This window comes from Alternaria rosae (genome assembly GCF_020736505.1).
Source record: "Alternaria rosae strain MPI-PUGE-AT-0040 chromosome Unknown BKA58scaffold_9, whole genome shotgun sequence".
Lineage (NCBI taxonomy): Eukaryota > Fungi > Ascomycota > Dothideomycetes > Pleosporales > Pleosporaceae > Alternaria > Alternaria rosae.
In genome coordinates this window covers 488,216-515,280 of record NW_025763578.1, presented here as the reverse complement: position 1 = coordinate 515,280, position 27,065 = coordinate 488,216, and the positions used below count along the sequence as shown (strand labels likewise).

Genomic DNA, 27,065 nt, shown 5'->3' with positions numbered 1-27,065 from the left:
TACTGGCTAGCTTGCGTCATGCGGCGGCAGTCGCCTGGTTCTAGTTGGGTACCTGCCTTCCCAGCAGAACGCAAAGGCCGCCCCTTCACCTCACCTTTCACGTACCTGCCAGAACATGAGGTGAAAGCTCTCGGTATGGGTGGCATAGGCTCTCACTAACGTTTTCTTTTCTTTGTTCTTTTGGCACTTACCTACGTCACTGCTACAACTGCAACTCGATAGACCTCCATCAACATGTTACAGCGGTGTGCGCGTTTCATCGGCTTTCGCAATGCCATTATATTCATTGCCGGCTTGGGTGTCCTGCTTCTCTGTAACAGCGTTCTGTTGCTCTGGCAGTTCCGCTCGCCTTCACGACCCGCACATCGCGACAAGCTAATTGACCATGGACCAAGCACGCAGCAAATGCATCCCATCGATGAGCTCATGGTAGACGCGCAACGCAAATTTGGAGAACTCATCTCAGAACGAACATACGACCTGAATTCGGCAGCCGAAGCATACCGACAAAGGCGTGGTCGTAATCCACCACCTCACTTTGACGCCTGGTTTGAGTATGCGCACAAACATGATGCGGTCATCGTGGAAGGACTGTTCGATCAGATCTACCGTGATTTGAGACCTTTCTGGGGTGTGCCTGCAAAGAGTATGCGTGGCTTTGCACAGCACTATGACCATCACATCACCGTAAGGAACGGAACCGCTAGCATGACGGGAAACCAGGGCCCAGGCACGCCGACGGACCGTATGTTCGCGTGGTGGGACATGGTAAGGCGCATGGAAGGCATGCTGCCTGATCTCGATTTCGCCGTCAACGTTATGGATAAGAGTCGAGTCATCGTACCGTGGGAGGAGATGAGCAATTACACCCAGATTGAGACCCTGACGAGGAAAATACTGCCTGGTGACGAGACCAGCTCCGAGTACAGTGGCTTCCAAGCGGTGGACGAGACGTCTGAAGAGCTGCTCCAGGTAAATTGGTTGGGCCCCGGAGAGCCATATTGGGAGATGGCGCGGAAGGCATGTCCACCAGATTCACCTGGCCGAGACCAAGTCGCCGCCACGAACCTTGCTGGACCTCCTCCTTTCCCTCGGAGCTATCCAGAGCATTCGTATAAAGGCTACGTGCAGAAGTGGGACTTGGCAAGAGATGCTTGCCAACAAAATCATCTACAAGAGTCGCATGGAACATTCATCGAGCCGATCTCTATATCAACTACCCACGCTTTGGTTCCCATCTTCGGTGAGACCAAGTTACAGCAGAATGCAGACATCGTCATTCCTCCTGCTGCATATCTCTCTGAGACGTTTGCAGGCGGTGACTACTCGGGTACGAATCCCGATGGCAAAAGCTGGTCGACGAAGATCGCAGGTGCTGTATGGCGGGGTGTCGCTAGCGGAGGTCGTAACAAGGCAGAGAACTGGACGCGTTTCCATCGGCACCGCTTCGTGTCCATGTTGAATGGAACATATGTGCACAACCTGGAGATGGGCGCAAAGGTAGCGAATGGAGGCGAAACGTACAGCCCGCAGTCATACACCACGTATCATCTGGAAGCGACAAGACATGTGAATATGGGTGCTTGGCTTGACCGGATTGCGAATGTCGGCTTCACGGACCTTTTGTGCTTTCCACATTCCGGTAAGCGAACTTGCGACTACAACGAGCAGTGGTTTGGGGCTGTAGAGAAGGTTCCCATGTCCGAGCAGTTTAACTACAAGCTCCTCCCTGACATTGATGGCAACTCATTCTCTGGACGTTATCTCTCCTTCCTTCGTTCGACATCCGTTCCCATCAAGGCGACGATCTACTCCGAATGGCACGACGACCGGCTGATACCATGGCTGCACTTCGTGCCAATGGACAACTCGTTTGTCGACATGCACGCTATATTGGACTATTTCCTAGGGACTGGAGATGACCATGTGGCGGTGCTGTATGGTGCCCACGACAAAGCAGCGGAGAAGATCGCATTTAGCGGCCAGGAGTGGGCTAACAAGGTCTTACGCAAAGAAGACATGTACATTTACACTCTGCGGTTATTGCTCGAATACGCGAGGCTTTGCGACGATAATAGAGAGCAGCTGGGCTTCGTCAGGCACCCAGTCAAAGGCGGTTCAGGAGATGAAGCATGAGAGGGCAAACGGAGATGCGAAACAGTCATTGCATGGAAGTACACATCACATGTGAGCCCGACTCGTCCTTCTGCATCGACGGGACTGCATCTGACTCGACCTGTATACGAGCCATGGGTGGCGCATGTTGTACCTGCCTGGCCGTGGCGACGCGCAGGACCATCAGCACGCATATATGCCGCCCTGTAGGTTATGCGCGTGTCAGAATCTGGAGGCACAAGATCTGAATCGTGTGAGGCGTGCGTATACGAGCCTCATGTTGACGTCGTGGCACCTTTGTAGCGCGAAATCGGCGATGGAACAGATTGATAGTAGTCTGGATTTTCGAGGCACTCATGTTTTGTAATAGGAGCTTTTTCTTGGGATGAGATGACTCGATGTGATGCTAAGTGATCACCAAGGTGGCTGCGACGATGTCGGGTTGGGGGGCTCAGGCCATGTTCAGCCTCACGTCGCTGCCCCTCCTAAATTTTATACTAGCGCGATAGCTCGCATCTCTCGCGAACCATTGACGCATCGCAGCTACCCCACATCTGGCATGCAGCAAAGCCTGGCAAATATTTGTCGCGCCAGACTTTTTCCCTCTTCTAACGCTTGTTTGACGAGGCCGCTGGCGACTCTCTCATTTTCTTTGACTCAGAGACGCAGCCGTAGTCCAGTCATACTGAAACAGCCTGCCCTAAAGTCCAACACCCCGCGCGCGTCCACCCTTCACACACTCTCCTCCCCACTGCGGCCGCACACACGTCCGCGACATTATCTACACAACCAGTCCATCCCACACGGGCACAACAGTCCTAGAGCCGCAGCAGCCTCCACACTACTACGAGACTACTTCCAGTTCGACGCTGCTTCCCTCAACCCCCTCCGCAACCTCGACGCGTCGGCGCGCTCATCAGTCAGCATGGAGGACCTCACCAACACGCTCGCGACGCTCGGCCTCGACAAGGTCCCGCAAGAGCCCAACACATACCCCGCCCTCAACCCCTTCGACATCTACCGGAGTCACATCACCGAGCTGCTCTCGTCCGTCTCAGGCGTAGACAAGCAAATAATATACCCCACACTAGCATGGACGGCAAAGCCGGAGCATGGAGACTTGCAGCTGGCCGTACCTGCGCTCCGCCAAAAGAAGAAGGACATGAAGGCCTTCGCGCAGGAGCTGGCAGATGCCTTCCCCGAGTCGCCGCTGGTTAAGAAGCCAATCGTCACAAACACGTCCATTGGCTTCTTCTTCAAGCCAGAGACGCTCACTTCGCTTGTCCTGCCCATGGTTCTCAAGTCCAAGGAGGCATATGGTTTCAACAAGAACCTCGGCCTAAAGAACCCGCTCGACCCCTCCTCCGGCGCGAAGAAGATGATTGTCGAGTTCAGTTCACCCAACATTGCGAAGCCCTTCCACGCTGGTCACTTGCGAAGCACAATTATCGGTGGTTTCCTCGCAAACCTATACGAGGGCGCTGGTTGGGACGTCGTTCGCATGAACTACCTCGGAGACTGGGGAAAGCAATACGGCGTGTTGGCTATTGGTTTCGACCTCTACGGTAACGAGGAGGAACTCGTCAAGAACCCTATTGGACACTTGTATGATATCTACGTCAGGGTCAGCAACGTACAACACGAAGAGGCGGAGAAAATGAAGGCTCTCAAGGCCGAAGCTGCGAAGCTTAAGGAAGAGGGCAAGGATGCGTCGGCGCAGGAGGCCGAGGTCAAGAAAATCGAAGCTGAAGGTATCGACGAGCAGGCTAGGAAGTACTTCAAGGGCATGGTAGACGGCGAGCCTAAGGCGCTCGGCATCTGGAAGCGCTTCAGGGTGAGTGGACCGAGCATGCAGGGTAAAGTACCAATACTGAACTGCGCAGGATCTGTCCATCGAAAAGTACAAGCAAACATATGCCCGACTGAACATTCACTACGACGACTACAGCGGAGAGTCCCAAGTCAAAGATGAGAGCATGGATCTCGCTGCTAAGATCATGTGGGAGAAGAAGGTCTGCGAGGACTCAGAGGGCGCTGTCATTGTCGACCTTACAAAACACTCCAAGAAGCTAGGCAAGGCCGTTGTGAAGAAGAAGGATGGTACTTCGCTGTACCTGACCCGAGACATTGGCGCTGCGATTGAGCGTGTCGAGAAGTACCACTTTGAGTATGCTAGTTCATCCTTACAATTCCCGACACTTTACTAACTTCGTCCCAGCCGTATGATCTATGTCGTCGCATCACAACAAGACCTGCACTTGGCCCAACTCTTCAAGATCGAAGAGCTCATGGGCAGGAAAGACATCTCAGACAAGTGCCAACACATCAACTTTGGCATGGTTCTAGGTATGGTCTCCATCCCATCTCGTAAAATCCGTCCAGGTCACTAATAACACCCAGGCATGTCGACACGAAAAGGCACAGCCAAGTTCCTCGACGACATCCTCCGCGACGTCGGCGACAAGATGCACGAAGTAATGAAGACGAACGAGACAAAATACGCACAAGTCAAAGACCCGGAGCAAACCGCTGACACACTGGGCATCTCCGCCGTGATGGTGCAAGACATGAAGGGCAAGCGAATCAACAACTACACCTTCGACATGGACCGCATGACCTCCTTCGAAGGCGACACAGGCCCATACCTGCAATACGCACACGCCCGTCTCTGCTCCATATACCGCAAAGCCTGTGACGCGGACCCCAGCCTCGCTGATCTCGATCTCACATCCGCTGATCTGAGCTTGCTGAAAGAAGACAAGGCTGTGGAGTTGGTCCGCCAGTTGGCGTCGTGGCCAGATACTTTCCTCAACACGCTCAAGACGCAGGAACCCACTACGGTGCTCACGTACTTGTTTAAGATGGCGCATGCGCTCAGCAGTAGTTACGATCACTTGCAGGTTGTGGGCTCGGAGAAGAACGTCATGATCGCCCGGTTGGCGCTGTATGTTGCCGCTAGGCAGGTCTTGTACAATGGTATGAGGGTGCTTGGACTCAGCCCTGTCGAGAGGATGTAGAGGTTTGTACAGAAAGAAGCTGCATTCATTGCATGGATACGGGAAATGAGAAATGAGACTTTGTTCAAATTACCATCCAAGGCATGCATCGCATCGCGAAGCAGAGATGTAACGAGACTTTTGGAACACAGTGTGATCGGATGGAAGGTTGATCGATTGCTTGTTGTTACATACAACGGGCTTTCTAGCTAAGAGCTACCAACTTGTATACTATGTAACATGACGATATGTTGACAGACAGACAGCCGGCCAATGAGGTAAGACAACAAACTGAACTAGCTGCCCAATTTGAAACGCCATCCGATGTGTTGTAAAGCTTGCTCTCCACACACTGCCGGCGGGATATGTACAGTACAACACAACCCGTCTCAGTGCTGGAGTTGAGAGGTTGTCTATTTGAGTGGAGTTTATGTATGGTTATATGTTCATGATATGTAGTGAAGGTGAGGGGGTTAGGAGCGAGTCGTGATCGGGTGGTGTAAAGTGGGAAACGACCAAAGGGCCAATGACTCCGGGGAAGTGCTGGGGAAACAATGCTGGAAAACGACGCTAGAACGCTGCAAACAAAATGGAACAGTGTGCCTTTAGGGGAATATTGCTGAGTGTGCTCGGCAAGGGCGTCAGGCCGCGGGCAGGGGAAAATGTGGTTGATCGAATGCGCTAGCCCCCTGTCATCTCGAAGATCCGTTTGACACCGCGTCTAGACACCCGAGCAACAGCTGCAACAACTCCAACCATAAAGGCGGCACGAAAAGACAGTACAAGAAGACTCAATGCAAGAACACAGACGGCCCACCCCGTCTCGTCCGGTTGCTAGATGCCATTGGCAACAGGCGGCCCTCCCACCCGAGGGTCCCCAGGGGGCAAACCTGGAACTTTGTGCGGGTGTGGATGGGGAGGATGCGGGTGATGCTGGCAGCCATGTGGGCAAGTAGCTATCGGTTCGTCGTAATCGTCGTCGTAGTACTCGTCCTGTGGATCCAGCGACCCTTCATCGTCACGCCGATCGTAGCCGCCAGGCGGAGGGTTTTGGTTGTGCTGAGCGTTGTTGGCATTGTTTTGTGCCTTCTTGCTCGCCTTCTTGCCCTTGCGCCCCTTCATCCTGGCCTTCTCCAACAGCCGCCGCTTCTCTGCCAGACGCTTGCGCTCCTTCCTGTCCTTGATCTCGTACTGCCTGATCAGAGCCATGGGAGGATGGCCAAATATGTCCTCGTACTCGCAGAATTCGCATATCCACGGCTGACTTGGCGGGTTGTGGAAGTTGGCATACTCTTGCTGAATGCGACGCTTGCGGGCAGCATACTCATACAGCTTTGAGGCGCTACGTCGCGGCTTTCGAGGCGGCGGTGCCTGTTGGGGTGGTGGAGGTCCGGTCGGACGTCGTGCAGTCCCATTGGGCAGGGGCGGTGGGGGGTATGCACCTGCTCCGTTCATGTTGGGGCTGGTCTGAGTGCCCTGGGTGGACACCATGGGCGCATCGGCGCGCACGGGGGGGCGTGAGCGGGCAGCTTGAGGGTGGGGTGAAGGAGAGGCAGCGGCATTGGGGTATGCGCCAGGCGGTTGGGGGTACTGGCCGTTTTCCTGGCCCGGCCAGACCATCTTGTTGGCCGAGTCAGAGCCGCAGGTGAAAGTGAATTGGGTCTTGCTAGCAGTATGCTTGGCGGCTTCCTGCTGCAGAAGGCTCACGTTTTCGTTGCCCGGGGGTGGCGGGGTCGCGTTTGCGTTGGCAATAGCAGTGGAGATGATGCCGCTTTGCTCCGGAGGTCCTAGAAAACAAATCGTTAGCGCACGGACTCGTTTAGTAGTAAAGACGTATCAATTCCCGAGGTGACACCGTACGTTTGCTGCTCCCTTTGGCGTTGGCGAGATTGGTCGAACTGGCCAACACTCGCCGTTCTGACCGTCCCGAGCCAGATCGGCCGAAACGTCCTCTGCCTGCGCCTGAGATGCCCGTTCCAGAACTTGTCGCGTGTTGGGGTGTCGAGGGCGCCGAGCCGTAGTAACGCGCGATGCCATCCCCATCGTCCATGGCGCCTGCCTCGTGAACTGGTGCGACACCCATGCTAGTCAGGTCCGCGGAGAGGCTCGCGTGGTGTGACCCGTTGCTACCCATGTTGGGGATTTTGCGCTTCTTCTTGTTGTTCGTGTTCTCGAATGACTCGTAGCCATCTACCGAAGACGCAGGCGAACCTGGCTTGCGATATGCACCAGTCGCACCCGCTGCCGGCTTGCCCGACGCTTGTCTGCTGTACTGATAGCTCGGGGACGACGGCAGCGGTCCGTTTCGGTCGTCCTCTTCCTCCTCGCTCTCGACCTCGGAATGAGTGTGGCCACAATGACAGGCGTGGTGGTCGTTGGCCCCAGTCCTGTGAGGTCTGACGCGCTCATCGGCCGTGTATGGCGGATAGTTGAAGAGCGGCCCCGTAGAAGGCGGGTTGTGCGGGTAAACAATCGTCTCGGCCTGCTCGGGGGACAAGCGGGCGCGCAGAGAACGGGCGGGCAGAGGGCGAATGGGCCGGTCGGGGTACATGGAGGATGACGTGTCGGGCGAGGAGCGCAGCGGCGAAGAGCGGTTCCACTCGTAGCCTGCGAAGGGAAGAAGCGATGTCAGATATCTGGAGAGACCGGGGATGAGGCTCAGAGGAGGCATGTTGGTGCATCATGGTGGCAGAAGGAAATGGTGAAAAGCGTTGCAGGCAGCCCACAACGACTTCCTTTACTTACCCGCAGTCGCCGCTGCCATGGTGGCAATCTTTCCTCCAAAGTCCGATCACCAAGACTGTGGGGCGTGACTCCCAGCAGTCCTACTATATCCAAGTCGGTCCCTCTCGTGCTGTCATGCCCGTATTAGCAATAGCCCACGCGCAGTGTTTGTCGCGTGTGCACAGCTGCCTACTGAACACGGAGTTTCTCCCAAACAACGTCGAGACGGGGTGTGGCGGTACTGGAGCTCTACGCACCTTTTTCGAGGGGTTTGTGTGAGGGACGGTACTGGTGGCCAGTTAGCGGAGAACCCCTCTATTACCCGTCCGTGTGAATACTGACAGTATACAGCTGACAACAGCTTCAAAATAGCCAACAGCCACCAGACCACAAGGAAAAGATGGTGTCTCGAAGGTGGTTGGAACGAGTGACAGCGTTGATGATGCGTCAATGCCGAAGACGTGGGATTGGGGTTCGCCCGCCGCCAAGCCAACACAGGCACTTGGGCTCAACTGATGTGGCCTCGGGCTCGCCAAAGCAGGGTCCGTACTAGTGTATATCGCGATGGATCGAGTAACAAGCTCGCAGAGCAGATACAACGTGCAGCGACGATAGCAAGAAACAACAGAGCAGTGTATAGGTGTATGCACAGCTGTCGGAGAATGGCGACGTAGGCTTGCATGCAGGCTGTCTTGCAGTGACCGTGCTGGTGGCGCTAGGGCGAGCAGGGGATTGCGGATTGTACCTGGCCTGCCGACAAATGATAGCCTTGCTTGCCCTTCTCGCCTCTTTCCTCGGAATTCTTTGCTTTCTAATCTTCTCGAGAATTATCCAAACGCCGTTGCTTACGTCTCAAGCCCCTTGTGCTGCCCGACACTCGGAATACGTCCACGGTATTGGAGCCTGCCGAGACGTCCGCCCGCACTGTCACCGCCCATGCTTCATAGTGAAGGAGCAAAGACCACACGCACAAGACTTGGTGCACCATGTTCCATCTCTTGCAGAAAGGAGTACAATTGAGATGCTGTCATCCTCGCCTGCTCCAAAGCTGTAGTTGCAATAGGCTCTGCATTAGCAGAGACATGACTTATCTATCATAGTATACACATCCATGGATATGTAGCGACGTGATTAGTAGCAAGGATTATCTGTCATCAGATTGACACCAGGTGCAGCGTCGGTGGACAGGTAACTTCCTCTCCGGATATGCGCGTTGCCTCGCACGTAGCCATGATACATCAGACTATACCGAGTAGGCGCACAGGGAGGATGAGTTATTCAAAGGGATCGGGAACTAAGTAGCTCTCAGTCATATGCTTGGTATCGGATTTGCTCCGGCACCCCGTCGTACCTGCATCCGTGAGCTGACCCCGCAGGCACATGGCAAAGTCCAAACACCAACCCAAGTCACGTTCACGCTCATGACACTCCACAATGTCCATGGACCACAGTCGGGACCCTTGCCCTTGGGTTGCGCTTAGTGACTTTGGCGGAGCGTTCTGCATGGGGGCAAGTCCTATCGATTGCGTGCAGCTAGCTACGTCATCCTTGATTTCAAAGCTAACGACTCCTAGGCCATCGGAGGGGCAGTTTGGCATGGCATAAAGGGGTTCCGGTACTTACTTCACCACCACGTCGTATAGCCAGAGTGTGCTCACAGCTCCAACAGCAATTCTCCGTATGGCGAGCGACGCGTTGCTGCCGTTGTCGCCCTGAAAACGCGAGCCCCAGTCCTAGGCGGTAACTTTGGAGTATGGGGTGGCCTCTTTAGCAGCTTCGATTGCGCTGTGAAAGGCATCAGGTGCGGAGGCTCCTACCTAGACAATGAGGAACCCAATCGCGACGAACAACCAGACACGTACTGATTAATATCTTTGTAGGAAGAAGGAAGACCCGTGGAATGCCATCATCGGAGGTTTCTTCACTGGAGGCGCGCTGGCGGTTCGAGGTGGGGCCAAAGCCATGCGCAACAATGCTATCGGTTGTGCCGTCCTCTTGGCCGTCATCGAAGGCGTTGGCATCGCATTCAGTAGGATGCTGGCTGAGAACACCCGGCTCGAAGCACCACCACCATCGTCTACCTAAGGAACAGTCGTCGCTGCGAACCAGAACATCTGGCACACCCTTTCGGCGTCGCACATCGGCGTCGCAATCACTTTAGCTTGTCTCTACATTGGAGTTTACGAAAAAGGCCATGAATCGATACCCAGTAACTTTTTTTCGAGTCGGCATTTAGGAACTGTACTGGAATCAAGGATGGCGTTGTATCTCTGTGGATAACAATGGGTTGTCTTGCGCGTGTAAACCAGGAACATGGCTATGTTTGCCTTTTCGAAGTGGTATACCTTTTCTGATGAAACCACCGTCGCATTGTCGCTCCAGCTGTGCCTTAGGTACGTCCTTCAGTCCTGGTTACTGAAGCCCTTTGCAGATTGTCCAGTCAGCTTTGCTTTGCTTCGCTCTCCATGCGAATACTCACTTGTGACGCAAGATGACATCCTTGATGATGGCTAGCAAGATAAGCTGAGATAGCGAACATTCGTTCGGGACTGACCGCATCATCTTTACCAACATTGCGGCTCTACGCTAAGACCAAAAGAGGAAATGCACGAAGATGAGGTCGGTGCACACATACAATCCGAGACCGCTTTTTGCTTTTAACCCACGTGCAGCGCTGGGTGGAAAGCTTGACACTCCAAAAACAAAGAGCAAGCTCATGCAATCTGCGGTGAGTCGATAGTTTTAGGTCTGTTCTTGTCGTAGTATCCAATCGCACATTTCGTCCTCCCACGCGCAGCAGGTGCCTGTAACCATAAAGTTACCGGCAATAACAATTGCCCGCTTTGAGGCAGGTATCGCAATTGGTGGTTGTACTGTTGGGTCGTACTGGCGAACCGGGCTTCAGTACCATGGTTGCACTGATGCGTACATTCCCCTAGGCGAGAAGGTAATCACACCGGTACTTATATTGTCGCTCCATCCGCAACCTTGCGAGTGGGTGTTGCGGCGCTTCGTCCTCTTTCACTCGTTCTTTCCGCTCCAGCGCAACAGCGCGTTCCTCTCGCTCACCGCGACTGCCCAGGTGGTCGACTTCAGTCACCTCGACCCTGCCTCTACACCACTCGGGACCCCGCTCACGTTCCACCCCTTCGCTTGACGCGTCCGCTCACTAGCTTGCCTGGGTATCGAATACTCACCTTCTGGGTTGATATCGCCTTTTCCTTACCTTGGCGACCCTCAACCACAGGGTATAATTTCAACTGCCGCATACACACTCTTTTCCCTTTTCCTACTCACCCCCACGGAACACCGAGGCGAATACGCCTTCAATTTCGCCCAAGATGATAATCGGTTCCGACGGGCCTTGCTACCTCATATCAGAGGCATGCCCAAAAGAGTATGCATACTGGGGCTATCGACCTTCCTTGGCCACGAACATTGCCTTCGCTGCGCTGTTCGGTCTCTCGACTATCGCCTACCTTGTGCAGGGCATTGCTGGAAAGAAATGGCTTGGCTTCACTGTCGCAATGGGAACGGGTTGCGCGATTGAACTCGTCGGTTATATTGGGCGCATCCTAGCACATGCAGATCAGTTCGCTGAGGTACGTCTATGAATTATCTCATCAACGGAGTGTCTTCGTCAATTCCAAGGACTGACATGACGCAGAACCCTTTCCTCATCCAGATCATTTGCCTGACCATCGCACCTGCCTTCCTCGCTGCTGGCATTTACCTCTGTCTCTCGCGCATCGTCACCGCCGTCGGCCCCGAACACTCACGCATCAAGCCCCTCTCCTACCCCAAGATCTTCATCCCCTGCGACTTCATCTCCCTCGTGCTACAGGCCGCTGGTGGAGGTATGGCCAGCGTCGCGACACACAACGGCGAGGACCCGCAGAAGGGTAACAACATCATGATCGCCGGGCTAGCCTTCCAAGTCGCAACCATGCTTCTCTTCATTCTGCTCGCCGCTGACTTTGCATGGCGCACCTACCAAGGACGAACGTCTCTTGGCCAGATATCTCCGGATCAACAGCCGGCTATTATCCGTCGTTCATGGCCATTCAAGGCTTTCCTCGTGGCGTTGTCGCTGTCTACCCTCTGCATCTTCACAAGGTGCGTATTTCGCGTCGCGGAACTGAGTGAAGGCTGGGAAGGCCGTATTGCCAATACCCAAAAGTACTTCATCGGACTGGAGGGTGGTGTCATTATTGCGGCAGTCCTACTCTTGAACTTGTGCCATCCGACTCACTGCTTCAAGGATGCAGATGATGTCCGAGGAATGCAGTTGCAACGTCTCCCTGACGGAAGCACTACGGAGTTCCCAGGGCTCAACGCGCTCAGTGGTATGCAGCAAGCACAAAAGTGGATGTGAGGTCTTTGCGGAGGTACCATTCAACCTCTTCGAATGGCATTTTGAGCAAGGCCCAGTGCCGAGGGTCTGACTCTGATTTGCTTCTTGTACGATAAATTAATCCAATGAATTTGCAATAGATTCCAGTTTCGAAGTAACACGATCAAGCTTACATGGATTTTATTACCCCCATGTGCACTGGAAGTAGCGGCGCGTGAGACTAGTTCATACATTCGCAATATCCGAGGCTTTTGCGTAGTGAGTCAGGCTTCATCTTCATACAAGTTTTCACAGGTGTGTATATACGCATGTGCGTGTGTAGGTATATGTGCGGCCAGGAAGCATCGATAGGGAGCGGTCGCTCTTACGTACTCCTTGTCTTACGATTTATCAGGACGTGTTGTTATATCCATGATTATCAACCTTATCTGCTAGAGGTTCAAGGTCTTGGGTAAACTCATAGCTACTCCTGACTGTTCTAGATTTAGTGTTTCTATATGGAGGATGCTCTCCTATATGTGCATTTACATTGCAGTATACGACATTTCGGCTGTTCTGCGGACTATGTATGTGCTCTGAGGGATTCGGGCAACTAAAAGTACCTGATAGCTTACAACCTACGTCGCTGGTGACACTTCACAATTTGAGCGAAGTTTTCGGTCCTGGGGGCTTCACCGACTCGTTTGCGCTCCGTTTGACGCGCGCCCGGGCACTTGTCGACCTTCAGATAATCCGATGCCTCTCACTCTTGCGACCATCAGAGAGCCCGGCCCACCTTGTGACACTGCGCTCAGGCTCTTCTACCTGTCCACCTTTACCTTGGGGAATACCACGCGACCGGTCAGCCGCTAGCAGAAGGCTCCCAGTACTTCCCTATGTAATCTCTTCACCTGTCTGCTCCAACACTCCTCCACACTCTCCACCCTACAAAAATTTGGGGCATTTGGTAGCTTACAACAGTGTTTGCCTTGCATACATAATCTCCTTACTTGTCGCCTCCAGCATTCGACACTCTTCTCTTGCTGTGAGCATTGTCGCCATAAGGCCTTCGGTAACCGACAACAACCCATTACTCAACATGAACCAAGCAGAAGATGTCGAGGTCGTCCTCGGCCATGAGCGTCGCTATAAGTTCCACTCTGGTACTTTGGCGCGTAGCTCCACCCTCCTCGCCGACTTGTTGACCGAGTGCAACGCTGTCAAACTGAACAGCCGTGCCAGGAACGCCGGTATCAAGACACGCTGGATGATCGAACTCAAGGACCTACCTTCTGAACAGTACCCTGCTGGTCGTCTTGAACTTGTGGTACATACTTCCAGCCCCTGTTATATCTTACGTCACCAATAAAAGTCACTAACAACAATGTCTCCAGGAACTCACACCAACTGCCGAGCGAGCCGACGGTCGCAGCGGCCTGATCGTCAACGAGAATGGACGTGTCCCCCAAGCCGTTAAGACCTTCGAGCACTACGAAAGCATCTTCTACGCCTTCTACAACAAAGAGCTCAAGATTGCTGACACCGACATGTCCGCCGCCCTCCAGGACTGCTACCAACTTCTCAAGATCGCGGATTACCTAGGCTGCACCGTTCTTATCTCCAAGCCCATCGAAATCGCCCTGCTGAAACACGGCCAGGACTTCTTCCGGGCCATTCAGAAGAAGCCACACGCATGGATTGAAATGTCGTACCGAATCCGCAGCGAACTCATCTTCCGTGAGTGCATCGTCCACCTAGTCGGCAACTGGAGGGTCCTGAAAGCTTCTCGCAGCACCCTCGACTACCTCCGTGAGGTTCCCGGTCTACGCGGCCTGCTCGAGAAGTACCATCGTGCGATGCTCAGCCAGTGCAAAGCCGTCGAGCTCGCCGTCATGTCCCTCTACCCCGGTACCATGCGCCTCCCCGTCGAAGACTTACCCATCAAGCGCGAAGCCTACGCTAGAGACATTCTCGTCTGGATGGCACTGACATTCTTCCGCCACTGGATCGGACAGCGTCTCATCATGGACAAAGGCCGACACAGCTCTGACTGTGGCTTCGAACTCTACAAGGCCATCGGCACAGCAGGAGATTCCTACATGGACAAGTCAGTCATCAACCAGTTCCACACGAAGTTCCCCATGACGAAGAAAGCCATGAATGTTCTGGAGAACCATCTGCTTGAGATCAAGGAGTGCATGAAGAACGTCGTCGACCAGCACAAGATCCTCAAGTCAACCTGCCAGTTGGATATCCACCGCTTCCCTGTTGAGTATCTCACTTGCACTGAGTTTGACAAGGGAGATTACCCATGGGACAAGGACAGCGAGGGTCCTAGGGTGCTTCCGGCGAAGAGGGCGTACAAACCTGGTGGAAACGACATTGCCCGCAAGAATTTGGATACCGCGAGGATGCATCAGGAGAGGAGTTTGAGTGTGGATGGTGAAGACGAGGAGGATGAGGTCGAGCTTGAGAGTGAGGATGAGGAGGATACTAGGGGAAAACGGGCAAAGGTTGAGTAAGCTTTGGTTGGACGTATCCGCCAGGCGGTATTGTTGGGTTGGTCTTGAGCATCACAGGAAGCAGTGGGGACCTCCAGGGCGTTGTGTGATTTTTTAAGAGTGAGGGTCAGGCTGCTTTGTCAGCGTCAGGCGGGTCTATGGTTTCATAGATACCGCTTGATAATGGTTCGAGTACCTCCACGTTTAGACAAAAGAATGATGATTCTTGCTTGTGTTTCCATGATTTGTATGCTCCTTATGGTGGTGAATTGAAGTGAAAGGAAATATTCTGACTTTGATGTCCCCTGAAAGCTTCATTCAAAGTGTCTCTACTATCTCCCCTGATATCCTCTACTCGTCATCGAAGCCCGTCGGTCTCGGCCGTGGTCCCTTTGGTACTGTGCCAAGTCAGCAAAACATCCTCTAACACCACATCTCCCCCTCTGCGATCCACCCAGTTGCCTAGCAACTATTTTCCGCCATCCGCCACGTACCTGGGTATGTCATGGGGATCTTGGGGATCTGCTCCTCGCCCATATATCTCCGAATCGGGGGAACAGTAACGACCATTATGGGACCTGCGCATCCGACCATGATGGAGTAGAAGTATGCCGGCTTGTTGATAGAGGCCCATTTCATGTAACGCAGCGGCTGCTGGAAGAAGCGCGGGGAGGGGGGAATGCCGGACATGGTCGCTGTATTGCTGTTGGTATGTGAGCGCGTGTTTCGGAGTCGCTAGGCAAGTATGCGCGTACGTATATAGTCCCTTATCGTGCGTCGGTATATCCGGTAATCAGCAGGCTCAATGCCTCAGTCTGGTGTCGCAATCGCAAGTTGTCGCCGCGGGTCTGCGTTCGTGAGGTCGCAGTCCGTAGCTCACTCACCTCCGCACTCCAATCGGCGCGCAGCGATTTTCCGGGACCGATAGGCTTGGCAAAAGCATACGTATCTCCGTTACAGCTCTCCACACGCCGGCGCAACTCGACAAGTCCAATCTTCGATCAACCACAAGATGAGGTGGTTACTTTCTTTTACCGTCGCCTTCGTTTGGTCGGTGGTGGTGCAGGCCAAGAGTTTCACTGGCAACCGCTTGCTGGTTGTGTTGGAGGAGCAGGCCGAGAGGGAGAAGTACAGTGTGTTCCTGGAGGACTTGACGTGTAAGTTATGGTTTAGTTCAATTGCTTTTAGAGACAGCGTAATGTGTCTGGTTTGCGCAAGTTACGATACAAGAATGAGGCATTGGGAAAGCTCCGAAGCCATCGAACTTGCAACTTGGCCTTGCGCAGCAGATGACGAACAATTGAGTCCACGGATAATAGGGCCAATGCTGACATCAATGTGTAGCCCGAGGATACACCACATCTGTCGAATCACCCAAAGAGAGCAAGCTCTCATTACTAAAGCACGGCGAACGAGCTTACGACCATGTCCTCCTCCTACCCGGCAAGTCGAAAGGCCTCGGCCCTGCCCTCACAGCGAACAACCTCCTCGAGTTCATGAAGAAGGATGGAAACATTCTAGTGGCCCTCTCGAGCGAATACGCTATCCCTACCGCCGTCCAGGCTATGCTTCTCGAAGTCGACATCAACATCCCAGCGGACAAGGGCGCATTGGTCGTTGACCACTTCAACTACGATGCGTCATCGGCGAAAGAAGAGCACGATGTGTTGCTTCTTCCGTTCCCCAAGTCGCTCAGGCCAGACACCAAGAACTACTTCGCTGGCGAGGGGTACATTGCCGTGCCACGCGCTGTCGGGCAGGCTCTTGGAAACGAATCGCCGCTCACCTCGCCCATCCTCCGCGCTCCTAGCACCGCCTACAGCTACAACCCCAAGGATGAGGCTGACGGTGTCGAGGACCCCTTCGCGGTTGGCGAGCAGCTAAACGTCGTCTCTGCGATGCAGGCGAACAACGCGGCGCGCCTGGCTGTTGTCGGCTCAGCCGAGATGCTCCAGAACAAGTGGTTCGCTGAGAAGGCCAAGCTAGGGGACAAGGCTATCACGACTGGTAACCGCGAGTTCGCGCAGAAGCTTTCTGAGTGGACCTTCAAGGAGACGGGCGTGCTGAAGATTGGCAAACTCCTCCACTACCAGGATGAGGGTGCTAGCAAGAAGTTGAACACCAGCGCTGCTGTTCCTGAGAATAACCCTGGAATCTACCGTATCAAGACCGACGTCGTAAGTTTGCGTTAAACCGCGTTTTAGAAGAAGGTACTAACAGTCACAGCACTTCCAAGTTGAGATCTCCGAATACACGAACGACCACCTTGCTCCCTTCGTCCCCTCGCCGAAGGATAACATCCAGCTTGAGTTCAGCATGCTCTCGCCCTTCCAACGCCTGAACCTCTCCCCAATCGCACAGACCGCGAACGCGACCATCTTCGGTGTCGCATTCAGGACACCCGATCAGCACGGCATTTTCAACTTCCGCGTCAACTACCGCCGCCCCTTTGTCACCAACATCGATGAGAAGAGGCAGGTTACCGTCAGGCACTTTGCGCACGACGAGTACCCGAGGAGTTTTGAGATTAGCGGTGCGTGGGTCTGGATTGGCGGTATCTGGGTTACCGTTTTGGGTTGGTTGGCATTCGTGGCCGTTTGGCTGTACAGTGCACCCAGCGAGAAGAGCACAAAGAAGACGCAGTAAATGGACTACAGAGTCTTGGATGTGGGAATTAGGACCGGCTATGTGTATGTAAACAAAATACTCCATCGGCGATGCGCGGTATGTATATTATGGATAAAGGGCAAGAATGACCCAAAATTTTGTTGCGAATGGAATACCAAAGAATACCACAATCTGTCTCAGATCTACCGTTTTCGTTCCCTACGTTATCCTCGAGAACTTCACTTATCTCTTTCACGCCGCCGTTTTCTCAGAGCTTGCTCTGTTCCTCCAAGACTCGAGGATGCGCTACCTTCCCGGGCTTCAACTTACTCCAGTCCTTCTCATAATCCTCCTCCACATCCGGATACGGTCCTAACGGCGTGATACTAAGCGGGTTGATATCACCATGGCTCTTCGTATACTGTAAACGCGCAATCAACGTCAGCCATCACGATACCCTGCACTACGCTTCGCAATTCCACTTACGTTCTCCTTGATATGCTTGAAGTCCGTACTCTCCTTGAAACCCTCCACATTATGATACAGATTCTTGAGCCAATTGTTCAAAACAGGGTAGTCGTGTCGTATCGAACCCAGGTTCGTTTTGAAGTGCTGAGAGTAAACCGTGTCGAAACGGACGATCGTCGGGTACGCCAGAAGATCCAATTCAGTAAGTTTGTCGCCCAGGATATATGGTCCGCCGTTGCTGTGCACCAGTTCCTCTAGTCGATTCAGCGCAGCAAAGAGCGGAACAACACCCTTCTCATAGCCTTCCTGAGTCGGTGCAAACCCCGCTTTGTACACGCCCGCACAAACCAACGACTGCAACCACGGACTAATCTCATCAATCTTTCCGCGTAGCTCCTGAGGATAAAAGTCACGTCCCTTCTCCCCCTCACTCCCCAGCACGGAATCAAAAGCCCGTGGTAACCACTTCAACATCTCAGCACTCTCATTGTTTACTATACGACCACTCTTCTTGTCCCAGAGAAGAGGCACGCTGTATTTCCCCTTGTAGGCTGGGTCGTCGCGGAAGTAGATTTGGTGCATGAATTGGCTGTTGAAGAGGTGGTCGGGGGTGGCGTTTGGGTAGCTGGCGTCGAAGCGCCAGCCGGGTTCGCCTTTGGGGTACGGGCGTACGATGGAGATGGGGAGGTAGGGTTGGAGGTGGTTGAGATGTCGGATCAGGTTTGGACGGTGAGCGAAGGGGCAGAAGAGGCCTGAGGAGGTTGGCAAGACTGTGCGATCAGAGTGTGTGATATAATATGGTCTTACCGATGTAGAGGTGGTATCTGTCTTTTTCGGGTGGGAATTCACCTCCTTCTTGGATGATGCCGTGCCAGCCATCGTCGGTGCCGTACTTGTGGATTTCTTTGGTGGACATTTTGTGTTGATGGAATGGATGGATGAGATAGAAGATAGGAGACGTCCAGAGAAAGAGGTTCTATTAGGAGAAGCTGTGGTTATCTGTTCATCTATCGTTCATTATGCTAATTGTTGTGTACTGAGAAGCTGGAGCTCAGTTGGGGGCTTATAGTGGGGTGTCTCGACGCCTCCTCATAAGCTCATGCAGGGACTGCGGAACTGATTCCGAAGTCGAGCTACTTTCGGAACTCAGGTGCAACACTTCAACTCTTCGCAAGTTACACCACACGGTACACCGCATGTCTCCGTACTCGTTCGCGCAGTTTGCGTTCCACTTGTGACGCCCGGAGCTGGCTCCCTCCCTGCACCTTCGACATTGTTGAGCCTTTCCGAAGCGGACGCCAGCTCAGGCTGCAATGTTGCCGAATGAATGCCATACGCATGCAGACATTGAGAGAAGATCTTGGCTTTGCTCATGAAGCTCGCAATATCGGGATCACTGACCACAACATGTGCTGATGCGACAGCCTTCTTCTGATCCAGACGCCAGACGTGCAGTTCGTGCACACTAAGCACACCAGGTATGGCCTCCAGATCGTGTTTGACATCCTCTATCTTGACGCCCAAGGGAGCAGATTGAAGCAGGATCTTGCCGCTACGCTTCGTGAGGGGGATTGCGGTAAGAAGAATCATGATGGCGATCCACATACTAACTGCCGGATCGGCATAATAGCGATTAGGCGACTTGACGAACCATATGATAACGGCGGAGATGATCACACCGATGTTGTTGATCGCGTCGCCGATAACGTGGATGAGAACTCCGAGGATACCCAGATCCATACCATGCTTCTTTGGTTTCGCGGATATGTGCAGGTGATTTGCATGCATGGGTGCAAGTGATACGCTCTCTTCGTCGCCGTTGCTGCCATGACCGTGGTCGTGATCATGCTCGTGTAGGAACAAGGCACTGATGATGTTGAGAGCTAGGCCGACACAACCCACGATCAGGACTAGCTTGGGATTCTCGACGCGCTCAATGGAGATGAATCGTTCGATGGATTGTAGTGTGATGCTGACGCCTAGAGCAAGAAGGAAAGAGCCGTTGAAGAAGGCGCCAAGGAGGGAGGCTCGCGCCCAACCGAAGGAGAGGTCTGGAGGTGAGGTCTTGCGCTCCGTCACCTGGACAGCTACCAAGGCGACAATGAAGCCGATAAGGTCGTTAAGCTGGACAGAATGTTAGTGGCTTGACGCAAGGAAGGTGCGACGCAGGTATGGAGGAGACCGCTGGACGCACATAGTGGAAAGCATCAGCCACAAGGGCAAGTGATGATGTATAGAAGCCTACGGAGATTTCGGCGGCGAAGAAACAGAAAGATATGGCTATCACAGCCCTTAGGCGGGTCTTTCGACTGACTTGGAAGCGACCATGCTTGTGCCCATGTGCATGATGGCCTGGCTCGTTATCGTGGTGGCTATGGGCCATGACGTCTAGGAAGGAATGATCGTAGGTGTTGAAGAAGATAAAGAAGTAGAGCTCATGCTATAGATGGAGGACGTAAAATAGCACACGAGGTTGGACACCGAGTACCTGCCCGGCCTTTAATAGTCGTTTGTACCATGTTCAGGAAGATCTGTGAAACACGGGGATCTAGTGACAGTGCGAAATTCGAATCAGAATTGATAGCAGGTAGATACTTAATTGAGCTCATAGACATACTACCTGTATTTTCAGAACCCTTCAAGTTCATGTACTACTTGTACATACAGGTCAGTGGCAGACTACTAGATCGCGACTACCTGCAGATTGGGATAGCCACGTAGTTACTGACGGTAAGAACGGGAGCCATCGCGCAGGTGTGCTTCTCGATAAATGGTATGTTATCGACGGTATGTCATCAGATAGCTCCCGAGGTCGCGTCCGGGGATAAAACGTGAAGCGTATGAAAAGCTGCCGCGCGTCACAATGTGTAGCTCAGTAATCTGCTGCCACACGATGGACATGTTAAGGATAGATGCTCTAGCATACGTGACTGGACACAGTTTTAGAGCGGCAGTAGATTGTTGGTAGCGTGAGAGATAGATTCACATGATAGCGCGGAGGACCTAACCCGATGCCGCTTAACGCCGGAAGTGCCAACACCGCCTTTCGACCAAACGGCCTGGACCCTCCCCGCCGTCGCAAATAATCTCGCAGAACCACCAGCCTTCACACGAATAATTCCTCAGACTTTGATCGCTCTCGACATATATCTCCACTCACACTCAGCGACTGACTATCAGCAAACTCCAAGATGGGTAACGGAGCCAAGTAAGCCACCCCATATGTGTCTCAACGCCCTAGAACAGTCGCTAACATTTTTCCAAAGAGCGCAGCAGAAACGCGACAGGAAGGGTTAGCATCCCGCCATAGAAGCCGCCTGTGAGACAGAAACTAACTTCGTACTCCAAATCTACAGGCGATGCCGGTCCCAAGGAAGCAAAGAGCCAACTGAAAGCCGTACGTAACCCCGCTCCCTCGCGCGATCCTGCAACGTCGCGGTCCCGCATTCATATCACAGTTACAAGTCGCACTGCTAATACGACGCCAGAACGCCGCCGCTCAGACCATCAAATGCAAAACCTGCTTCCAAACGTTCCAGGGCACCACAAGCCGCAAGATGCTTACCGATCACGCAACCAACAAGCACAGCAAGGAGTTCGATGTCTGCTTCAACGCGGATGAAGGCGTTGTGAAATAAGCGATCAGACTTCCGAGCGAGTGCACAACGACCACGGACGATACGACAAAGTTTGCTATTTACACGAGCATGAGATACCACGGGCGAGGAGTGAGGAGTTGAAAGGGGACGGCCATCTATGGCGATTTGACGAGGCATGATACACAGGGGTAGGGATCGATATATCAAGAATCCGACTATTGGCTATCATACGCCTTCTTTTCTCATACTACTACAGAGGGGTGATCTCCTCTTTGATTGACTGACGGCAGTGGTTTAGTGTTGAGGGGCCTAAGATTGACGACGTTCCAAAGACACAAGCATAAGTTGTCGGATTCGTGTAAGCGGGAGACGACGAGTGTGACAAGCACCCGGCCGGGAGACTGAGCATATATAGCAGACACGTGCTGTTGGCCCATTCGACAAGGACTTCGGAAATGCATGGACGCTTGGCCACTCACTCCTGTGGAACCACTCGTCGATGCATCTCAAAAGACAGATCTTCCCTGATGCAAACAAGCTACTTCGAAAATGGCACCTAAGCATACTCTCTAGTATGACGCCATTCTGATATTGCACCACTTCGCTTCCACATCGCTATCCCTGTATTTGTGTATAGTAAGCGGGTATCTCTCGCGTCTTATTCCATTGCGTGATCCGTACAATAGGGTCGAACTTGCAGTCCTGGTGTACAGCACGCATACCTATACTAAATGATTCCATCTCGAAACACGCAAGTCGAGGTGCAACGTACAACAGCAGTAACTCGAGTGTTCCTACGTCCTCAATTACCATCCTGATGTATCATCCCCAGTTCCTGTCTCAGGCCTGACCAAGTCTAGCCCGCGATGTAAACCCCACTTCCACCCCACCAACGTACTTCATCACCAAGCAGGGTTTTTGTTTCGCCACAACAACTCTATGTTCAATGTTCTGATTCTCATCTTAGCCACGTCCTCTGTATTCGTAGAATCAGAATATTAACATTGTAAATTCCAATTTTTCCATCAATTCCCTATCACAACCGTCTCCTTAGCTCAATTGGGAGAGCGCCAGACTGAAGTCTCAGTCACTAAATCTGGAGGTATCGTGTTCGATCCACGAAGGGGACAACGTGCCTGAGCTTGCTCGGGATTATTCGAACAATTCTTTTTGCGGATGCATTGGCAATGGCGGACCCGTCCAAGCTATATCCTTTTTGCTGGTGTTGACGGTTTGGCTGAAATATCAACAGTGCTCCTCTTTGGAATACACGGCTACCCAGATCTCTCTTAGTATAAGAAGAGCTCAGAGCCTCATAGTTGTCACTGAGTGCACTGAAGGAATTGGCTGGGAAGCTCCATTTTGGTATCAATTCTCTTTTTTTGAGCACCTGCATGTCATACGCGTGATGCTTGTCACACCAATGCCCAGCTGCTTCCTGAATTATTGAACACCCCTTCCGTGCACTTCTCATGCAAGAAGACACGATCCTCCGTAAGAACCGAAAACACCGTACTGTCCCTCAGGAAACACGCCCTAACGCGAGCCTCATATCGCCAACCGATTGTTGTCCGTCCATCCCACCCACACTCCACCAATCTCCCTTGCGATATCTTCCGCCGTCCTCCCGTTCGCATCCCTCAGACTCCTAATGTCGATCTTGTCCTCCGTAAGCCCCCTCATGATACCCATGGCCTCCGCCTCCTGGAACACCTGCGTCGGGAAGTCCAGCAGCGGATAGTTACTCGCCAGCAGCAGTAACAACCACGCGACCTCTCTGCTCTGCGCATGCACTGCCGCATGTAGCCCCGACTGCATATCCCCAATCGGATCCTGGTATCTCAACATCCTGTCAATACCCACCTCCTTCTCCGGATGATCTGTCGTGCTCATTTCGACATCGCCCTCATCGTCCTCGCTATCATCGTCGTCATTCAACAGCAGCTCGACCACGGCTTTGTAATCGCCTTCGCGACAGAACTCGAGGAACGCGCGCGCTTTCCTGTCTTCTGGGTACGCTTTCAGGTATGATTCTTCCGTGAGGAGAGGCAGGATATCGAGGTTCTCTTGGATTCCGCCTTCGTTGTTGAGTCTGCAGAGGACCTTTTGTGTGCCGTCGCCTGTGCTGGAGATTTCTTTGCCGCAGTGGGGACACGAGGTTATTTCGTACGCGGAGAGGAGACAGTCCCTGCAAAAATTGAATTAGCGATAGGATGCGATTGCGTTGAAGGGATGTTGCATACCAGTGGAAGTGACACCCGCAGGTCAGCTGGACGTCATCGGGATATGTTTCTGGTGCCGCTGCGGGTCCTTTGCCGGATGACGATGCGCCGCCCTCGTACTCTTCGTCCTCGTCGCGCTCAAGTTCCACCTCCAGAGGTTTGTCGCAGATGACACAGGTAGACATTTTGGGGCTTTTGCTATGTGATTCAGAGATGTGAAGGTGTTGGTGATATCTGGCGGGGCTATAGCGGGGTTTGTACTTTTTTTGTCGCTAAAACGGGAGGGCGTTCACGCGTCACGCGTCAGAGTTTACACGGACGTCATCGACCTCGCGACAGCGTCAATGACTTGGGAGGGTCTTGCTGCTTATGAATCCATTATGTCCTTGCATTAATTGGCTAGTGATGTCCCTATTATCGCAACCTTTGATAGCTCGGGTTCGTCCACATTATAGGGACGCGTGCGAGCGCGATCCTCTCCCGTCTCGTTCCCCCCGGTTTGCTCTCACCAACACGACTTCTAATTGCGTCTGTCACAACCCTCAAACCGTTGCTAAACCGTGTGCCGATCTCGTGAGCTGTCGATCGCGCTGCCGGCGGGCCGTGATCGGTTCGAAGGACTCGCTGCATGGTACGGTTGGGCGGCATGTCTTCGTCCTGCCCATAATCTTGCTCTACAAGTCCTCTCGACCTGTTCTGATTTTTCTTCTTCAATTGCCTGAAATAGCTGTCGTAGAGCTGACCCCAATCCACCAGGATGACGCCCTCTTCCATACCCCAGTACCTGATCGACTTATCCGACACCGCCAGTGTCCAGTGCTGTCCGACACTCATGGTCACATTGCATCGAGACCGTGATGCGGAGAATATTCGGGCCCATCCGTAGCAGCCTCGGCGGTCTTCGTCTCGCCATACACCTGTAACCGGGGCTTCTTGTTCGATCGAGAATACAGCAACAGCTGGATCCTCCACCAGGAAACGATTGAATTGCAAACGGAAGGTGTGATTTCGACAGCCAAGATTGGAATTGATTATTGTGTGAGGTAGATGGCATACTGGGCCTCGATGTGACATAGCCGGTCTCGATGTGCAGGTATTCGGATTCCGTGGCGGGCTCAAATCGGTGGCGCGTCGACACATATTGCAAAAATGATCCGAGAACTCATGGTCGGTCTTATTGGAGTTGAACATGTTCAATAGTGGTTGACACAACATTCTGAAAGCGGATGCGAAAGTATTCGTAGAACAGTCAGTGTTGACAGGAAATGACCAACAAGTCAACACGTTCAGGGTGGTGCAGACAATGCCATGCAGGCTTTGCTTGTTTCTATGGGCGATCAAGTTCTCTTCCAAATATCATCTCCGGCACCCTGTTTCTGCCGCCGTAGCTAGGTACGTGCCGGACTACTCCTCACTGTACCATGGTAATGTCGTTGCGTGGCACTACTCATCGGTCGCGCTCCGCGGACTAAGGCAGGGAGGGGACTCACCTGGCCGGCAAGTGAGGAAAAACAGCATGCGACTTTTGTTTTTTTGAGATACCAGAGCTAGCGCGCGCCCGTTCTCTCGAAGGAGCGCAAGCTCCGTCTCACCGTCATCTCGCCAGCGAATGCCTGCTGCGGAGTCGAAAAAGCATCGCGATTATCTATGGAACAACAATGTACATATGCATGGCGTACGAGCGAATTGTAAGAATCGCTCGCTCGTAAACTCCACAAAACAACGTATGACACCAAGAGCCTACACACCACTTCAGCCATCCCTCAACCTGCTTGGCAGAATTGGCTGCCATACTGACCGCCATGGGCATCTTCAGAATGCCATGCTTGGGCTAACGTAGTGCGCTTCCTTGCCATATCAAATCTCCGGCGCGCACGGCATCCTCAACATACCAATCTCGACTGCCGTTAATTGTTGAAATATCGTAGAAGCATCGAAGCTTCCACGGGCTGTGCGATTGTGGCCCGTGAATCAGTGTAATTACCGCCGAGCATTTGCAATGTGGCGTTTCTGGTGACGGAACGAAACGAACTTGACTTCCTGAACACCAGGGAGTTGTGCATCAAAAGCGAGTTGATTTGCGATGCCTACCACAGTGTCAGCATGTGAAGCTTCCAGGTTGTCAAGCCACTTTCGTGAGCGCATTAAACTCACCACTCCATTCCTCCTCTGCCCTCCTATCTTCTTCAGCCATCTCTTCAATGCTCTGGATGCTCCTCATCTGGGGCTGTTGCATCTTCTCCAACTCCATCCTCGCAGTCATCTGCTCCATTATTGCTTGCTCGGCATCTAGTTGTTGTATGCTATCTTTGTTGCGCAGTAGAAGACGGTGGGATGCTGACTTCCAGATCGCTCTCGAGTCTCCGATACGTTGCTGAAGAGGCCTTTCCCAATCTTGTTCCCAGCCTCGTACTGGCTCTTTGTCCGCTGTAGGCAAGGCGGTCTGGGAATGGAATGCCGGTGCGTGGAGAATTCGGGAGTTGGCCGTCGATTTGGGTTGAACGGGTACAGCGGTCGATCTTCCCAGCCCAGAAGGGCAGTACAGCCGCTGAACTTGATGCTTGCGGACGTGGAGGGGTCGGATCGTCACATCAACAGCGGAGTCGTATCTGTTGGGGGGAGGTGGAGGCAGTTCTCTCCTGAGTGCTCGCTGCAGCTCAAATGACTCCTGCCATGAGAGTACCGAGCGTGGGCCTTCTAATTGGCCTGGCAAATCTGCCTGTTGTTTCCGGGGTTCACCGAGAGCTCGCTTGGACACCCTTCCAGCAAACCTCGGTGTTTGCGAACCCAGTCGACCACCGACAAGTGAATTTACACTCGCATTTACTAGCCGAATAGTTTCGTCTGGCGGACAATCTTGAAGTGTGGCCTTTCGTAGGCTTCCTGCTGACGGTGCCGCCCATTTAGTTTTTCCATCCCATACTTTGGTGCCGCCGTTGGGTCCTTTTTTCGGCGGCTGCTCTCTTCGATCGATGAGCCCTTTGCGTGGCGTGTGCCGGACATCGGGGCGACGTACTGGTGATGATGCTGTCTTACCCATGTCCACATAGCTAGCGGATTTGTACTTGCGGTGCGGATGGTGATTTCGTAGACAACTGCCAAGTTTTCTCGCCCAGCGGCGGAGACGAGATTCGCGTTTGTGTACGGCCATGGTCGTAATATGAAAGCCAGGGTATTCGTTCCTGACGTTTTTGGGGTGAACTATTGCGTCGAAGATGTAAAACGTGGCTGCTTGTGAGAACGTTCGTGGAGATGCTCTCGTGACCAAATAAACCGCTACAACGTTTAGCAACGTTCTCATAGCAACGTTGTCCTGATCCAATCTTCCAGCGGGGCCGATGATGATGCTCCTGCCCTGCTTATCCATCCGGGTCCCTGAACAACGCTGACGCCTGTTGCGGATGCCCGTTGGGTGGCTGCTTGAGTAGGGACAGCAGTTCCATGTTTCCAATGATCTAGCCGACCAACGCGTTCAACGCGTCCAACGATTTTACCGTTTG

The 27,065-nt window shown here is 53.1% G+C and overlaps 14 protein-coding genes and 1 non-coding gene across 15 annotated transcripts; 8 read left to right on the top strand and 7 right to left on the bottom strand.

The window, feature by feature from the left end:
- Positions 1 to 13: 13 nt before the first annotated feature.
- Positions 14 to 2,562, top strand: BKA58DRAFT_344618 (uncharacterized protein). The gene has a single exon (XM_046168398.1). It carries the CDS (start codon positions 235 to 237, stop codon positions 2,134 to 2,136), a length of 1,902 nt encoding a protein of 633 aa, XP_046021836.1. The 5' UTR covers positions 14 to 234; the 3' UTR covers positions 2,137 to 2,562.
- A 478-nt stretch (positions 2,563 to 3,040) lies between these two features.
- Positions 3,041 to 5,132, top strand: BKA58DRAFT_442955 (uncharacterized protein; the record flags this gene model as incomplete). Its single annotated transcript, XM_046173944.1, has 4 exons — positions 3,041 to 3,949; positions 3,999 to 4,282; positions 4,334 to 4,461; positions 4,516 to 5,132. The coding sequence occupies 4 exons, from the start codon at positions 3,041 to 3,043 to the stop codon at positions 5,130 to 5,132; spliced, it is 1,938 nt and encodes a 645-aa protein (XP_046021835.1).
- Positions 5,133 to 5,538: 406 nt separating this feature from the next.
- Positions 5,539 to 8,119, bottom strand: BKA58DRAFT_234761 (uncharacterized protein). The gene is made up of 3 exons (XM_046166562.1): positions 8,093 to 8,119; positions 6,972 to 7,965; positions 5,539 to 6,898 (listed from the first exon to the last, which is right to left on the bottom strand). Exons 2-3 carry the CDS (start codon positions 7,780 to 7,782, stop codon positions 5,946 to 5,948), a joined length of 1,764 nt encoding a protein of 587 aa, XP_046021834.1. The 5' UTR covers positions 7,783 to 7,965; positions 8,093 to 8,119; the 3' UTR covers positions 5,539 to 5,945.
- An 880-nt stretch (positions 8,120 to 8,999) lies between these two features.
- BKA58DRAFT_234724 (putative mitochondrial inner membrane translocase subunit) lies at positions 9,000 to 10,002 on the top strand. The gene is made up of 4 exons (XM_046166561.1): positions 9,000 to 9,344; positions 9,410 to 9,450; positions 9,505 to 9,636; positions 9,716 to 10,002. Exons 1-4 carry the CDS (start codon positions 9,270 to 9,272, stop codon positions 9,918 to 9,920), a joined length of 453 nt encoding a protein of 150 aa, XP_046021833.1. The 5' UTR covers positions 9,000 to 9,269; the 3' UTR covers positions 9,921 to 10,002.
- A 1,174-nt stretch (positions 10,003 to 11,176) lies between these two features.
- Positions 11,177 to 12,210, top strand: BKA58DRAFT_322534 (RTA1 like protein-domain-containing protein; the record flags this gene model as incomplete). The annotated part of the gene is made up of 2 exons (XM_046167854.1): positions 11,177 to 11,437; positions 11,503 to 12,210. 2 exons carry the CDS (start codon positions 11,177 to 11,179, stop codon positions 12,208 to 12,210), a joined length of 969 nt encoding a protein of 322 aa, XP_046021832.1.
- Positions 12,211 to 12,846: 636 nt separating this feature from the next.
- Positions 12,847 to 14,690, top strand: BKA58DRAFT_366681 (uncharacterized protein; the record flags this gene model as incomplete). The annotated part of the gene is made up of 2 exons (XM_046168894.1): positions 12,847 to 13,495; positions 13,563 to 14,690. Exons 1-2 carry the CDS (start codon positions 13,268 to 13,270, stop codon positions 14,688 to 14,690), a joined length of 1,356 nt encoding a protein of 451 aa, XP_046021831.1. The 5' UTR covers positions 12,847 to 13,267.
- A 357-nt stretch (positions 14,691 to 15,047) lies between these two features.
- BKA58DRAFT_390995 (uncharacterized protein) lies at positions 15,048 to 15,522 on the bottom strand. Its single transcript, XM_046170877.1, has 2 exons — positions 15,425 to 15,522; positions 15,048 to 15,372 (listed from the first exon to the last, which is right to left on the bottom strand). Exon 2 carries the CDS (start codon positions 15,357 to 15,359, stop codon positions 15,132 to 15,134), a length of 228 nt encoding a protein of 75 aa, XP_046021830.1. The 5' UTR covers positions 15,360 to 15,372; positions 15,425 to 15,522; the 3' UTR covers positions 15,048 to 15,131.
- BKA58DRAFT_234704 (dolichyl-diphosphooligosaccharide-protein glycosyltransferase) lies at positions 15,187 to 17,516 on the top strand. Its single transcript, XM_046166560.1, has 3 exons — positions 15,187 to 15,826; positions 16,014 to 16,846; positions 16,896 to 17,516. Exons 1-3 carry the CDS (start codon positions 15,682 to 15,684, stop codon positions 17,313 to 17,315), a joined length of 1,398 nt encoding a protein of 465 aa, XP_046021829.1. The 5' UTR covers positions 15,187 to 15,681; the 3' UTR covers positions 17,316 to 17,516.
- BKA58DRAFT_234664 (glutathione S-transferase) lies at positions 17,463 to 18,775 on the bottom strand. Its single transcript, XM_046166559.1, has 3 exons — positions 18,552 to 18,775; positions 17,763 to 18,496; positions 17,463 to 17,697 (listed from the first exon to the last, which is right to left on the bottom strand). Exons 1-3 carry the CDS (start codon positions 18,658 to 18,660, stop codon positions 17,545 to 17,547), a joined length of 996 nt encoding a protein of 331 aa, XP_046021828.1. The 5' UTR covers positions 18,661 to 18,775; the 3' UTR covers positions 17,463 to 17,544.
- Positions 18,776 to 20,290, bottom strand: BKA58DRAFT_234657 (cation efflux protein). Its single transcript, XM_046166558.1, has 2 exons — positions 19,939 to 20,290; positions 18,776 to 19,868 (listed from the first exon to the last, which is right to left on the bottom strand). Exons 1-2 carry the CDS (start codon positions 20,125 to 20,127, stop codon positions 18,891 to 18,893), a joined length of 1,167 nt encoding a protein of 388 aa, XP_046021827.1. The 5' UTR covers positions 20,128 to 20,290; the 3' UTR covers positions 18,776 to 18,890.
- A 645-nt stretch (positions 20,291 to 20,935) lies between these two features.
- BKA58DRAFT_442946 (At2g23090 like protein) lies at positions 20,936 to 21,382 on the top strand (the record flags this gene model as incomplete). The annotated part of the gene is made up of 4 exons (XM_046173943.1): positions 20,936 to 20,952; positions 21,011 to 21,036; positions 21,101 to 21,141; positions 21,233 to 21,382. The coding sequence occupies 4 exons, from the start codon at positions 20,936 to 20,938 to the stop codon at positions 21,380 to 21,382; spliced, it is 234 nt and encodes a 77-aa protein (XP_046021826.1).
- A 1,005-nt stretch (positions 21,383 to 22,387) lies between these two features.
- Positions 22,388 to 22,473, top strand: BKA58DRAFT_t76. The gene has a single exon. It is a non-coding gene; the product is annotated as a tRNA-Phe (tRNA).
- A 418-nt stretch (positions 22,474 to 22,891) lies between these two features.
- BKA58DRAFT_321620 (uncharacterized protein) lies at positions 22,892 to 23,750 on the bottom strand (the record flags this gene model as incomplete). Its single annotated transcript, XM_046167819.1, has 2 exons — positions 22,892 to 23,531; positions 23,587 to 23,750. The coding sequence occupies 2 exons, from the start codon at positions 23,748 to 23,750 to the stop codon at positions 22,892 to 22,894; spliced, it is 804 nt and encodes a 267-aa protein (XP_046021825.1).
- Positions 23,751 to 23,864: 114 nt separating this feature from the next.
- BKA58DRAFT_234617 (uncharacterized protein) lies at positions 23,865 to 25,135 on the bottom strand. Its single transcript, XM_046166556.1, has one exon. It carries the CDS (start codon positions 24,778 to 24,780, stop codon positions 23,980 to 23,982), a length of 801 nt encoding a protein of 266 aa, XP_046021824.1. The 5' UTR covers positions 24,781 to 25,135; the 3' UTR covers positions 23,865 to 23,979.
- Positions 25,136 to 25,545: 410 nt separating this feature from the next.
- On the bottom strand, positions 25,546 to 26,716 carry BKA58DRAFT_322127 (uncharacterized protein; the record flags this gene model as incomplete). The annotated part of the gene is made up of 2 exons (XM_046167835.1): positions 25,546 to 25,652; positions 25,720 to 26,716. The coding sequence occupies 2 exons, from the start codon at positions 26,714 to 26,716 to the stop codon at positions 25,546 to 25,548; spliced, it is 1,104 nt and encodes a 367-aa protein (XP_046021823.1).
- Between the last annotated feature and the right edge of the window lie 349 nt (positions 26,717 to 27,065).

What these genes read in the sequence shown, in the direction of transcription:
- BKA58DRAFT_234704 (XM_046166560.1), top strand. Translation starts at nt 15,682, where the DNA reads ATGAGGTGGTTACTTTCTTTTACCGTCGCCTTCGTTTGGTCGGTGGTG. An exon ending in GTTCCTGGAGGACTTGACGT is followed by an intron (nt 15,827 to 16,013) that starts GTAAGTTATGGT and finishes ATCAATGTGTAG; the next exon opens with CCCGAGGATACACCACATCT. An exon ending in ACCGTATCAAGACCGACGTC is followed by an intron (nt 16,847 to 16,895) that starts GTAAGTTTGCGT and finishes TAACAGTCACAG; the next exon opens with CACTTCCAAGTTGAGATCTC.
- BKA58DRAFT_234761 (XM_046166562.1), bottom strand. Translation starts at nt 7,782, where the DNA reads ATGCCTCCTCTGAGCCTCATCCCCGGTCTCTCCAGATATCTGACATCG. An exon ending in CGCCAAAGGGAGCAGCAAAC is followed by an intron (nt 6,899 to 6,971) that starts GTACGGTGTCAC and finishes TTTGTTTTCTAG; the next exon opens with GACCTCCGGAGCAAAGCGGC.
- BKA58DRAFT_234724 (XM_046166561.1), top strand. Translation starts at nt 9,270, where the DNA reads ATGTCCATGGACCACAGTCGGGACCCTTGCCCTTGGGTTGCGCTTAGT. An exon ending in CATGGCATAAAGGGGTTCCG is followed by an intron (nt 9,451 to 9,504) that starts GTACTTACTTCA and finishes CAGCTCCAACAG; the next exon opens with CAATTCTCCGTATGGCGAGC. An exon ending in TGCGCTGTGAAAGGCATCAG is followed by an intron (nt 9,637 to 9,715) that starts GTGCGGAGGCTC and finishes ATATCTTTGTAG; the next exon opens with GAAGAAGGAAGACCCGTGGA.
- BKA58DRAFT_344618 (XM_046168398.1), top strand. Translation starts at nt 235, where the DNA reads ATGTTACAGCGGTGTGCGCGTTTCATCGGCTTTCGCAATGCCATTATA.
- BKA58DRAFT_234664 (XM_046166559.1), bottom strand. Translation starts at nt 18,660, where the DNA reads ATGTCCACCAAAGAAATCCACAAGTACGGCACCGACGATGGCTGGCAC. An exon ending in CAGATACCACCTCTACATCG is followed by an intron (nt 18,497 to 18,551) that starts GTAAGACCATAT and finishes CAACCTCCTCAG; the next exon opens with GCCTCTTCTGCCCCTTCGCT. An exon ending in TCAAGCATATCAAGGAGAAC is followed by an intron (nt 17,698 to 17,762) that starts GTAAGTGGAATT and finishes GCGCGTTTACAG; the next exon opens with TATACGAAGAGCCATGGTGA.
- BKA58DRAFT_390995 (XM_046170877.1), bottom strand. Translation starts at nt 15,359, where the DNA reads ATGTCCGGCATTCCCCCCTCCCCGCGCTTCTTCCAGCAGCCGCTGCGT.
- BKA58DRAFT_234657 (XM_046166558.1), bottom strand. Translation starts at nt 20,127, where the DNA reads ATGGCCCATAGCCACCACGATAACGAGCCAGGCCATCATGCACATGGG. An exon ending in TGGCTGATGCTTTCCACTAT is followed by an intron (nt 19,869 to 19,938) that starts GTGCGTCCAGCG and finishes CATTCTGTCCAG; the next exon opens with CTTAACGACCTTATCGGCTT.
- BKA58DRAFT_234617 (XM_046166556.1), bottom strand. Translation starts at nt 24,780, where the DNA reads ATGTTGTGTCAACCACTATTGAACATGTTCAACTCCAATAAGACCGAC.